Below are 12500 nucleotides of genomic sequence, written 5' to 3'. Positions count from 1 at the left end.
CAAGTACCACACAAGGGACGAAAAATGCGAACAAGGACCTTCGAAGTGCCTACGCTTTAGTTAATGTATATTTAGCTTGTCTATTATGATAAAAAAAGATTGCCTGTTGTTTAAACGCGTGAGGGCTGCGTATATGCATGCGTAATTGTGTGTGTTTGTATGTTATTCAGATATTGGTGTAAGATGTGTGTGTGTGTGTTTGGGTGTGGGGGGGGGATGAATACATTTGCGTATGTGATTGTGTCTTTACCCGTGCGTATGTGAAGGTATCTTATATACTGTAAATGTGTATGTTGCGTGCATCTGTGTGTGGTTTCTAATAAGACGAGCGTGAGGGAAGTATGTGATTATGGCGGAGTCAGAGGTCATGATCTTTTGGCCCGAAGATACAACGATTCTTGGTACAGGTTGTTTTTGTTCCCTTTTGGCGCCTTCACTTGATGAGATTCACCTTTTTTTCCATTATTAAGTCGGGGATCGCAAATTCGACAAACGGAAAATTTTTTCCTTTTGAGGCGAATTGAAAAGTAATTTATACATCTGTCTTGCTTTTTGCTTTAGTCACTCTCTTTCTCCTTCTCATCCCCAGCCAATATCTATCTACTGTCTATCAATCATCCTCCTCTCTCTCTCTCTTCTCTCGTCTACTCTCGCTCTCTCTCTCTCTCTCTCTCCTCTCGTTCTCTCTCTCATCTCTCCTCGTCTCGTCTCTCCTCTCTCTTCCTCCCTCCTCTCTCCCTCTCCCCTCTCCCTTCTCCCTCCATCTCAATTTATCGCTTCTGCTTCTGCCAGTTATGATTCACTCCATGTTGCTCGGCATTAATCTGCCTGTGAATTCCTGATACACATCACTGTATACTATACGTTTTGGTCTGTAGCAATAGAAGTTAGAAAACAGGGTGAGATGAGGAGGGAATAAACTTATCTCGAAGCACGACAAGAGGCAGTAGGAGGTGGGGAGAATAAGTACAACAGCAACGGAAGAAGAAAATTGAAAGAAGAGGGTTGGATGGGTTCGGGAGGAAGAGGAGGCGGAGGAGGAGCAGGAGAAGATGTTGTGGTATGTTGATGGCTGTTCCTTAGTCTGTCCCCTACTGCCCAGACGCTGACTCATCAGGTCTTGCTTACATCTCGTCTGTCGTCCCGCTGTGCTACACAGGTTTCTGTGCGATGTGCGTACACGCTGTTGCAAGGCAGCCTTAACTCACTCTGCGCGTTTGTCCTTTTTTGTGCCTGGTTTGTGGACAGCCGTGAGTGTATTGTGTGTCACAAGCCCTAGCTCGGTGTGCTGGGCCTTTGCTGGCTGTGAAACTATAGCCTGCGCGAAGCCGTTGATTAGAACTATAATAGGTGTAGTTAATGGAACCCTCGAGAACGCTCCTCCGCGAGTCGAGCATTATGTACAGTGTCCGGGCTTGCTAGTGCGATGGCCAGTGGGTGTTGTCTGTGTTGATGCTTCAGACCTTTTGTTTTTTGATGATTAGCGGTATCTTTTGGTTCACAGGTTCGTGTGATTAACTCTGGCGGTTTTGCGATAGGAGTGTTTTTTTCTGTCCGTCTGACCTCTAGGACATTTTTATTGGTGATTGATATTGATTGGTGGTGCGCCGCTATACAAAGCTCTAGACATTATAAGAACGGTTGTTGTAAGACGAGAACGAAGGACGAGAGAAAACATTACATATATATATATATATATATATATATATATATATATATATATATATATTATATATATGTATATATATCTATATATATTTTTTTTTTTTTTTTTTTTTTTTTTTTTTTTTGAACAAGGGAGCAGATATCCTGTTTTGTGTGATACTTAACCTCTCGATTATACTTGCATTTGTGAATATCGTTAAGTGAGTGCGGATAGGTATTTCAACAGAAGTGTCATTGTACGATGAAAATAAAGCACACACAAAAAAGAAAGTGCAAGAAGTGTTCCATTCTTTGTGTTATTATATATATCTACTTTTACAGCGGAGATTTGGTGACCCTGCCGACCATGGAAAACAAAATACACGTAATACACATAGTTTTTTAGTTAAATAACATACACATACAACGTAGCACATCTAATTATATAAAAGGAGAAAAGGCACGAGACATTACAAGGCTGTTGCCCGACTGCTTAGTGAAAAGGGCATTACGAAAAGTCGGACGTGATGGAGGTTGTGAACGCAGCTTTTTCTATGTTGAAGTGATGTAAGAGAGAAAGAGGGAGATGGTGATAGATATGGAGAGGAATATATTATATATATATATATATCTATATATGTATATATCTATATTATATTATACATACAGACATACATACATACATACATATATATATATAATACTATGATAGTATATATATATATATAAGATATATATTTATATAATTATACTATATTAGAGAGGAGAGAGAGGAAATTATATATATATAATATATATATATATATATATATATATATTATTATATATACATATCTATTATATATATATATAGAGAATGAGATAGAGATAACCACACACTACACACCACAGCACCACACGACAACATATATAATATAGATATATGTATATATATAGAATAATATATATATATATATATATATATATATATATATAATATTATATATATATATCTCTATTATCATATATATATATAGATATATGATATTTATAATTCTCTATCTATTCTCTATAGTCTATCTCTATTATATCTCATATCTATCTATATACTCCTCTCTATCTCTATAAAGACGAGGGAAGAGAGATGATGTATATATCTATATAGAGATCGGCGGGCGGGATCGCGCGTGAGGAGAGAGGGATGGCGACGGGAGGGTGGGGAGAGGGAGAGAGAGAGCGGGAGGGAGAGAGAGGGAGGGAGGGAGAAGGAGGGGATGGTGGGAGACGGCGAGGGAGGGAGGGACAGAAGAGGGAGGAGGGGAGACGACGAGACGGGCGGAGCGCGATCGAGGGAGGGAGGGAGAAGGAGGGCAGGAGGGAGGGAGGGGGACGGCGGGATCGAGCGGACTGAGGGCTAGAGGGAAGGCGGGAGAGACGAGGGAAGGAGGGAGAAAGGGAGGGAGAAGCGAGAGAGGGGAGCGAGGAAGGAGGGGAGAGAGAGGGAAGGCGGGAGGAGAGAGAAGGGCGGGAAGAGAAGCGAGAGAGAGGGAAGGAGGGGAGAGAGAGGAAGGAGGGAGAGAGAGAGAGGGAGGGAGAGAGAGAGAGAGGGACGGAGCGAGGGAGGGAGGGAGATAGAGGGTAGGGCGAAGAGCGCGGGACAGGAGGGAGAGAGCAGAGCGAGGGAGGGCGGGAGAGAAGAGAGAGGGAGGGACGGAGAGAGGCGGGAAGGCGGAGAGTCGCGCGCGGGCGGGGCGCGCGCGCGGGCGCCGGCGGGCGCGCGCGCGGGCAGCCGGGCGGGCGCGACCGAGCTATGGCGCCGGGGCGGGCGCAGCGCGGCCGGCGGGCGCGCGGGGGCCGGCGGGCGCGCGCGGGCCCGGCGGGCGCGCGCGAGCCAGGAGGCGCGCGCGCGCCGGCGGGAGCGCGCGAGAGCCGCGGGCGCTCGCGGCGCGGGCGGCGCTCGCGCGCCGGCGCGCGCTCGCGCGACGCGCGCGCGCGCGCGCGCCGGGCGCGCGCGCGCGCGGCGCGCGCGAGCGCGCCGCGCGCGCGCGCGCGTCCCGCGCCTCCGGCGCGCGCGTCTACCGCTCCCCGCCGCTCCCCCGCGTTTTTTTTTCTCCCCCCGGTTCCTTCTTTGTTTTTGGCTTATTTCTCTCCTGCTCCCTTTTTGCTCTCTTCCTTCCCTTGGCGCTCTTCCTTTCTTTTCTTCTTCCCCCCTTTTTTTCGTCCGCTTCCTTCCTTTCTTTGCCCTTTTTTCTCGATTTATCTCTCTTCTCTTTGCTTGGTCCTCCGGCTTTCCGCTCCCAGGCCTCTTCCGCTTTTCTAATATAACTCTCTCCCGCCCCCCCGCAGCGCGCGTGGGTGCTTATTGGAGTGTGCATATGTGGCTGTCTACTCTGTCCCCTTCTCTGTCTCTGTATCTCCTATCTCGTCTCTCTCATCTCTCTCTCTCTCTATTCTCTCTCTCTTCTCTCTCTGTCTCTCCCCTTTGTCTTTCTCTCATCTATCTATATCGTCTCTCTCTACATCTACCTCTCCCACACATACATCTGGTGTTCCTCTCTCTCTCTCTCTCTCTCTCTCTCCTTCTCTCTCTCTACGTCTCTCTACTCGCTCTATCTCTCTCTCTGCTCTCCTCTCTCTCTGTTCTCTGTCCGTTCCTCTCCTCTGTGTATCTCTCTGTCCACACCCACCCCCACCACCCCCCCCCCCCCCACCACCCACCCACACCCCCCCCCCCCCCCCCCACCAACATCCCCCCCACACCCACCCCACCCCCCACCCCCCCCCGCCACCCGCCCCCTCTAGCCACCCCCCCCCCCCACCCCCACCCCCCCCACCACCCCCCCACACCCCACCTCCCCACCCCCCCCCCCCCCCACACCCCCCCCCCTTTCTCTCTCCATCTCCTCCTCCCTCTCTTCCGCCATCCCTACACCCTATCCCCACCCATCCCCCCTCCCTGCTGCACCCCTCCCTCCTCTCCCTCTCGCGTCTCTCCTTCTCCTTTCCCTCGCCCTCGCTCTTTCTTTCTCTCCTCTCCCTTTCCTCCTCCTCTCTCTTTCTCTCCGTCTCCTTTCCCTCTCTCTCGCTTTTCTCTCCTTCTCCTTTCCCTCGCCCTCTCTCTTTCGCTCCTTCGCCGTCCCTCTCCCTCTCTCTTCCTCTCCTTCTCCATTTCCCCCCTCTCTGCTTTCTCTCCTCTCCTTTCCCCTCTCCCTCTCTCTTCTCTCCGTCGCCCGTCCCTCTCCTCTCTCTTTCTCTCCGTCTCCTTTCCTCTCATCTCTCTCTTCTTCCCTTGTCCTCGCCATCTCGCTTCTCTCATTCTCCCATTTCCTCTCCAGCTCTCTCTCCTTCTCCCTTTCCTCTCCATCTCGCTTTCTCTCCGCTCCCTTTCCCTCTCCATCTCTCTCTTTCTCTCCTTCTCCCTTTCCTCTCCTCTCTCTTTCTCTCCTTCTCCATTTCCGCCTCTCCTCTCTCCTCCTTCCTCCCTTTCCTCTCCCTCTCTCTTTCCGCTCCTTCTCCCTTTTCCCCTCTCCCTCTCTCTTGCTCTCCTTCTCCCTTTTCCCGCTCATCTCTCTTCTCTCCGTCTCCCTTGTCCCTTTCATCTCTCCTTCTCTCTTCCTCGCTTTCCCTTCCTCTCTCTTCTCTCCTTCTCCCTTTCCTCTCCCATCTCTCTTTCCTCTCATTCTCCCATTTCCCTCTCCCTCTCTCTCTCATTCTCCATTTCCCTCTCCCTCTCTGCTTTCTCTCCTTCCTCCTTTCCTCTCCATCTCTCTCCTTCTTCTCATTCTCCCTTTCCTCGCCCTCTCTCGTGCTCTCATGCTCCATTTCCTCTGCCCTTTCCTCCTCCTCTCTCTCGCTTCTCCCTTTTCCTCTCCATCTCTCTTTCTCGCATTCTCCCTTCTCTCCATCTCTCTTTCTCCTCCTTCTCCCTTTCTCTCCTCTCTTCTTTCTCTCATTCTCCAGGGCCTCTCCATCTCTCTTTCTCTCTTTCTCCTTTTTCCCTCTCCCCCTCTCTTTCTCTCCTTCTTCCCTTTCCCGCTCTCTCTCTTTTCGCTCTTCGCCTTTCCCCTCCCTCTCTCTTTCTCCTCCTTCTCCTTTCCCTCTCCATCTCGTCCTTTCCGCTGTCCTTCTCCTTTCCCTCTCCTCTCTCTTCTCCCTTCTCCCTTCCTCCTCCCTCTCTCTTTCTTCTCCTTCTCCCGTTCCTCTCCATCTCTCAGTCTCTTCCTCTCCCTTCCCTCTCCATCTCTCTTTCTCTCATTCTCCCTTTTCCCTCCTCTCTCTCGTTCTCTCATCTCCCTTTCCTCTCCCTCTCTCTTTCTCTCCTTCTCCCTTTTCCCTCCTCCCTCTCTCTTTTCTCTCCTTCTCCCTTTCCCTCTCCCTCTCCTCTCCTTCTCCCCTTTCCCTCTCCCTCCTTCTTTCCTTCTCCTTTCTCCCTCTCCCTCTCTCTTCTCTCTCCTTCTCCCATTTCCCGCTCCCTCTCTCGTTCTCTCCTTCTCCCTTTCCCTCTCTCTCTCTTTCTCCGCCTCTCCCTTTCCCTCTCCTCTCTCTTTCTCTCTTCTCCCTTTCCCTCTCTCTCTTCTTCTCTCCTTCTCCACTTTCCTCTTCCTCTCTCTTTCTCTCCTTCTCCTTTCCCTCTCCATCTCTCCTTTCTCTCTTTCCTCCCTTTCCTCTCCTCTCTTTCTCTCCTTCTCTCTCCCTGTCCTTCCCTCCCTCTCCTCTTTTCTCTCCTTCCTCCCTTTCCCTCCCTCCCTCTTTCTGCTTCCTTCTCCCTTTCCTCTCCTCTCTCCTTTCTCTCCTCCTTCTCCCTTTTCCCTCGTCTCTCTCTTTCTCTCCTTCTCACACTTTTCCTCTCCCTCTTCTCCTATTTCTCTCCTTCTCCTTTTCCTCCCTCGCTCTTTCTCCTCTTCTCCCTTTCCCTCTCCCTTTCTCTCTCTCCTTCTCCCTTTCCCTCTCCCCTCGCTCTTTCTCTCCTTCTCCCTTTCCTCTCCCTCTCTCTTTCTCTCCTCCTTCTCCTTTCTCTCCCTCTCTCTTTCTCTCTTCTCATTTCCCTCTCCTCTCTCCTTCTCTTCCTTCTCCCTTTCACCTCTCCCTCTCTCTTTCTCTCCTTCTCCATTTGCCTCCCTCTCTCTTTCTCTCCTTCTCCCTTTCCCTCCTCTCTCATTTCTCTCCTTCTCCCTTTCCCTCTCCCTCTCTCTTTCTCTCCTTTCCCCTCCCTCTCTCCTTCTCTCATTCCTCCATTTCCCCTCTCTCTCGTTCTCTCCTTCCTCCATTTCCCGCTCCCTCTCTCTTTCTCTTCACCTTTGCCCTCTCCATCTCTCCTTTCCTCTCCTTCTCCCTTTCCCCTACCCTCTCTCTTTCTCTACATGCTCCCTTTCCTCTCCCTCTCTCCTTCTCTCGCTTCTCCCTTTCCCTCTCCCTCTCTCTTCTCTCCTCCCTTTTCCCTCCCTCTCTCTTTCTCTCCATTCTCCCTTTTTCCCTCTCCCCTCTCTCTTCTCTCTTCTCCTTTCCCTCCCCATCGCTCTTTCTCTTCGTCTCCTTTCCCTCGTCCCTCTCTCTTTCTCTCCTTCTCCCTTTCCGCCTCTCTCTTCTCGTCATTCTCCCTTTCCCCTCTCCCTCTCTCCTTCTCTCCTTCTCCCTCTCCTTTCCCTCTCCCTCTCTCTCTCCTTCTCCCTTTCCCTCCCCTCTCTCTTTCTCTCCGTCTCCCTTTCCTCTCCCCTCGTCTTTCTCTCCTTTTCCCTTTCCTCTTCCCTCTCTCTTTCTTTTCTTCATTGCTCGCAGGTCCCTCTCCATCTCTCTTTTCTCTCTTCTCCCCTTTCCTCTCTCTCTCTTTCTCTCCTTCTTCCCTTTCCCTCGCCTCTCTCTTTCTCTCCTTCTCTATCCCTCTCCTTCTCCTTTCCTCTCCTTCTCCCTTTCCCTCTCCCTCCTCCTCTCCTTCTCTCCTTTCCCTTTTCCCTCTCCTCTCTCTTCTCTCCTGTCCTCTCCCTCTCCTTTCTCTCCTTTCTCCCTTTCCCTCCTCCCTCCTCTCTTTCTCGTCCTCTCTCTCTTTTTCCTCTCCGCTCTCTTGTCTCCTCCTTCTCCCTTTTCCCTCTCCTCTCTTCTTTCTCTCCTTCTCCCTTTTTCTCTCCCTCTCTTCTTTCTCTCTTCTCCCTTTTCCCTCTCTCCCCTCTCTTTTCTCTCCTTCTCCTTTCCCTCCTCTCTCTTCTCTCCTTCTCCCTTTCCTCCATCGCTCTTCTCTCCTCTCCCTTTCCCTCTCTACTCTCCCTTCTCTCATTCTCCCTCTCCTCTCTCTCTTCTCTCCTTCTCCCTTTTTCCCTCTCCTCTCTGCTTTTCTCTCCTTCTCCCTTTCCTTCCCCGCTCTTTCTCTCCTTCTCCATTTCCCTCTCCTCTCTCTTCTTCTTCTCCCTTTCCCTCTCCTCCTCTCTATTCTCCTCCTTCTCCCTTTCCTCCCTGCTCTCTTTTCCTCCTTCTCCATTTCCTCCCTCTCTCTCTCTCTCCTTCTCCTTCCCTCTCCCTCTCTCTTTTTCTTCTTCTCCCTCTCCCTCTCTCTTTTTCTCCTTCTCCTCCTCTCCCTCTCTCTTTCTCGTCCTTCTCCTTTCCTCTCCCTCTCTCTTTCTCTCATTCTCCCTTTCCCTCTCCCTCGCTTGTCTCTCCTTCCTCCTTTTCCCTCCCTCTCTCTTTCTCTCCTATCGCCCTTTCCTCTCTCCTTCTCTCTTTCTCCCTTTCTCTCCATCTCTCTTTCTCCCTTCTCCTTTCCCTCTCCTCTCTCTTTCTCTCCTCTCTCCCTTTCCCTCTCCATCTCTCTTTCTCTCCTTCTCCTTTCCCCTCTCTCTTTCTCTCCTTCTCCTTTCCTCTCCCTCTCTCTTTCTCTCCTTCTCCCTTTCCCTCCTCTCTCTTTCTCTCCTTCTCCCCTTTCCCTCTCCTCTCTCTCTCTTTCTCCCTTCTCCCTTTCCCTCTCCCTCTCTCTTTCTCTCCTTCTCCCTTTCCCTCCCATCTCTCTTTCTCCCTTCCTCCATTTCCCTCTCCCTCTCTCTTTCTCTCTTCCTCCATTTTCCCTCCCTCTCTTTCTCTCCTTCTCCCTTTCCTCTCGCCCTCTCTTTCTCTCTTCTCTTATCCCTCTCCCTCTCTCTTTCCTCTCCCTCCTTTCCCTCTCCCCTCTCTCGTGGCTCGCCTTCTCCTTTCCTCGTCCCTCTCTCTTTTCTCTCCTTCTCCCTTTCCTCTCCCTCTCTCTTTCTCTCTTCTCCCCTTTCCTCTCTCTCTCTTTCTTCTCCTTTCCCTTTCCCTCTCCCTCTCTCTTTCCTCTCCTTCTCCCTGTCCTCTCCCCTCCTCTCCTTTTTCTCATTCTCCCTTTTCCCCTCTCCTCTCTCCTTCTCTCCTTCCTCCATTTCCCCTCTCCTCTCTCCTTCTCTCCTTCAATCCCCTTTCCTCCTCCCTCTCTCTTTCTCTCTCTTCCTCCTTTCCCCTCCCTCTCTCTTTCTCTCTTCTCCCTTTCCTCTCCATCTCTCTTTCTCTCCTTCTCCCTTTCCCTCTCTCTCTCTTCCCCTCTCCTTCTCCCTTTCCCTCTCTCTCTCTTTCTCTCCTTCTCCCTTTCCCTCTCCTCTCTCTTTCTCCTCCGTCATTCTCCTTTCCCTCTCCCTCTCTCTTTCTCCTTCCCTCTCCCTCTCTCTTTCTCGTCCTTCTCCTTTCCCTCTCCTCTCTTTTTCCTCCTCCTTCTCCCTTTTTCCTCTCCCTCTCTCTTCTCTCATTCTCCATTTCCCTCTCCTTCTCTCTTTCTCTCTTCTCCTTCCTCTTCCTCTCTCTTTCTCTCTCTCCTTCCTGTCTCTCTCTCTTTCTCTCATTCTCCCTTTCCTCCCTCTCTCGTTCTCTCCTTCTCCCTTTCCTCTCCTCTCCTCGTTCTCCTTCCTTCTCCTTTCCTCCTCTCTCTTTCTCTCCTTCTCCATTTCCTCCCTCTCTCTTCTCTCCTTCTCCTTTTCCCTCTCCCTCTCTCTTTCTCTCCCTTTCCTTTCCCTCCTCTCTCCTTTCTCTCCTTCTCCCTTCTCCCTCTCCCTCTCGTCTTTCTCTCCGTTCTCCCTTTCCCCTCCCTCTCTCTTTCTCTGCTTCTCCCTTTTCCTTCCTCTCTCCTTTCTCTCTTCTCCCTTTTCCTCCTCTCTCTCCTCTCTCCTTCTCCCTTTCCTCCCCTCTCTTTCTCTCCTTCTCCTTTCCCTCTCTCTCTCTTTCTCTCCTTCTCCCCTTTCCTCTCCCTCTCTCTTTCTCTCCTTCTCCCTTTCCCTCCTCTCTCTTTCCTCTCCATTTCTCCCTTTCCCTCCTCTCTCTTTCGCTCTCCTTCTCCCCTTTCCTCTCCTCTCTCTTTCTCTCCTTCTCTCTTTCCCTCCCTCTCTCTTTCTCTCCGTCCTCCCTTTCCCTCCATCTCTCTTTCTCTCTTCTCCCTTTCCTCTCCCTCTCTCTTTCCTCCCTTTCCCTCTCCTCTCTCCTTCTCTCACTTTCCTCTCCTCTCTCTTTCTCTCTTCTCCTTTCCCTCTCCTCTCTTTCTCTCCTTCTCCTTTTCCCTCTCTCCCCTCTTCTCTTTCTCTCCTTCCCCCTTCCTCTCCTCTCTGTTTCTCTTCCCTCTCTCATCTCTCTTTCTCCCTTCTCCTTTCTCTTCCTTGTCTCTCCTTCCCGATCTCCGCGATTTGTTTCCGCCCCCCTCCTCTTTCTTTCTCTTTTCCGTCCTTTTCCGCCATCCCCTCTCCCGCTTGTTCTACCTTTTTCTCCCTCCGCTTTGTGCCGCCCCTCTCCCCCCCGCCTTCTTCTCTCTCTCTCTCTCTGCCTCTTCCGTCCCTCCCTGCTTGTCTCCGCCTTCTCCTTCCTCCTTCCCCTCTCCCTCTCCTCTTCCTCCCTTGGCTGGTCTCTCCCTCTCCCTCCCCTTTTTTTTCTCCTCTCCTTCTTCTCCTCCTTTCCCCTCTGCTTCTCCTTCGTCTCTTTCTTTCCTGCTTCTTTTCTTCTTTCTTCTCTTTCCTCTTCTTTCTCTTTCCTTCTTTCCCCCTTCCTTTCCTCCCCACTTCCTTCCTGTCCTCCTTCCCCCTACTCCTCTTTCTTTTTCGCCTTCTCTTCTCTCTCTTCCCTCCCCCTTCCTCTTTCTCGCTCCCCTCCCTCCTCCTCTTTCCTCCCTTTCTCCTTCCTCTCTCTCCCTTTCCTCCTTTCTCCTCTTCCTCCCACCTTCTCCCTTTTCTCCTCCTTCTCTCTCCCCCCTTTCTCTCCCTCTCCCCTTCCTTCTTCCACCCCTTCCCTCTCCCCTTCCTCCCTCTCCCCTTCCTCCTCCTCCTCCTCGCCCCCCCCCCCCTCCCCTTCCTCCCTTCTTTCCTTTCCCCCTCCCCTCGCCTCCCCCCCCCCTCCTCCTCCTCCCCCCTCTCTCCTCCTCCCCCCCCCGCCCCTCCTCTCTCCCTCCTCTCTCCCCCCCCCCCCTCCTCTTCCCCCCCACCCTCCTTCCTCCCCTTCCTCCCTTCCCCCCCCCCCCTCCTCCCCTGCCGTCGTCTTCCCTCGTCTCTCCCTCTCCCTCTCCCTCCCCCCTCTCTCTCTCCTCTCTCTTCCTCTCGGCCCCCGCCCCGCTCGTCGCCTCCGCCCTGGCTCCGCGCGGCGGCTCACGCCTGGTCCCAGCATGTTGAGGGAGCCCCCCGGTGCTCGGTCGCTTGGCCTCGAATGACTCCATTTAGAGTGCGGGTGGCAGGTAAGTTACTTTTCATTTGTCAGCCTATGCGAAAGTCTGTGTTGTGTTTGTGTGTGTCTGTGTGGGTCTGAGTAAGATTGTGTGTGTGCGGTGTGTGTATATATGTGTTGTATGTGTGTGTGTTGTTGTGTGTGTGTGTGTGTGGTGGGGGGGGGTTGGGGGGGGGGTGTGTGTGTGTGTGATGTGCGTGTGTGTGTATGTGTGTGTGTGTTGTGTGTGTGTGTGCGTGTCTGTGTGTGTGTTGGTGTGCTTGCGATTGTTTGTTTGTTTTGTTGTTTGTAGTACGCTTATATAGTATTTGTTATTGTTATTGCTTCTTTCCGAATAGCCTTGAAGTTTTTTATGCTAAATGTGCCTGTTTTTTGTGTATGGAGTGTATATAGGTTTTATTATTATATGCATTTATGCCTGTGTGGTTTTGCCTGTCTTTTGTGTACTCTTATATCTATATTTGTTTACACGTTATACATTTTACACGTATGTGGGATACGCAAATTTCTCACCCGCGTTACTAAAATAGTGGTACTCATTGCTTATAATTCAGAAAGTTCGTCTATCGTTCACCTTTATCAGGTTTCAGTATTTATCATTTTTGTTTATTTAATTTTCCGCCCTCCAGATGACTTTGCACACGGCATTACAGCTGCAATATGCTGAACGTTTCGCGCTACACGTATTGACCTCCATGCATTAATGATTGAATAATTAAATTCTGGCAGGTGCTTGGATGCGTTATGGTCATATATATATATATATATATATATATATATATATATATTATAAATATATATAATAATATAATATATAATATATGAATATATAATATATATATATATATCTCTTATATAGATTATATATATATATATGATTATATATTATATATATATATTATTTATATATATATATATATATATATATATATATATGTCTAACACATACACCTTCACTTCAATACACACATACACATAACACATACCATACACACATACATACAAACATACATATATACTACAATACATACACACATAAATAAATACATACATACATACATACTACATACTATACATACATCCATACATACATACATACATAGCGATACATAATCCATATAACACACACACATACACACAACACATCCACACATACATACAACACACACTCACACACACGAGCACAACGC

The 12500-nt window shown here is 50.1% G+C and overlaps 1 protein-coding gene across 7 annotated transcripts in view; it reads left to right on the top strand.

The window, feature by feature from the left end:
• Positions 1–12500, top strand: part of LOC119575426 — a 93046-nt gene that overhangs the window by 49118 nt on the left and 31428 nt on the right. Inside the window, exon 1 of one of the 7 annotated variants that reach the window (XM_037923038.1) lies at positions 2099–2177. The exons of the other annotated variants lie outside the window; for them this stretch is intronic. Coding sequence (XP_037778966.1) covers positions 2172–2177 — 6 coding nt within the window. The 5' untranslated portion in view covers positions 2099–2171. Of the gene's footprint in view, positions 1–2098; positions 2178–12500 lie in introns of those variants that run through there. 7 annotated transcript variants of the gene reach the window in all.

The sequence above is a fragment of the Penaeus monodon genome, chromosome 7 (assembly GCF_015228065.2).
Source record: "Penaeus monodon isolate SGIC_2016 chromosome 7, NSTDA_Pmon_1, whole genome shotgun sequence".
NCBI classification, from domain to species: Eukaryota; Metazoa; Arthropoda; class Malacostraca; order Decapoda; family Penaeidae; genus Penaeus; species Penaeus monodon.
The sequence above is the reverse complement of the archived record's forward strand: the minus strand, read 5'-3'. Positions and strand labels throughout refer to the sequence as shown.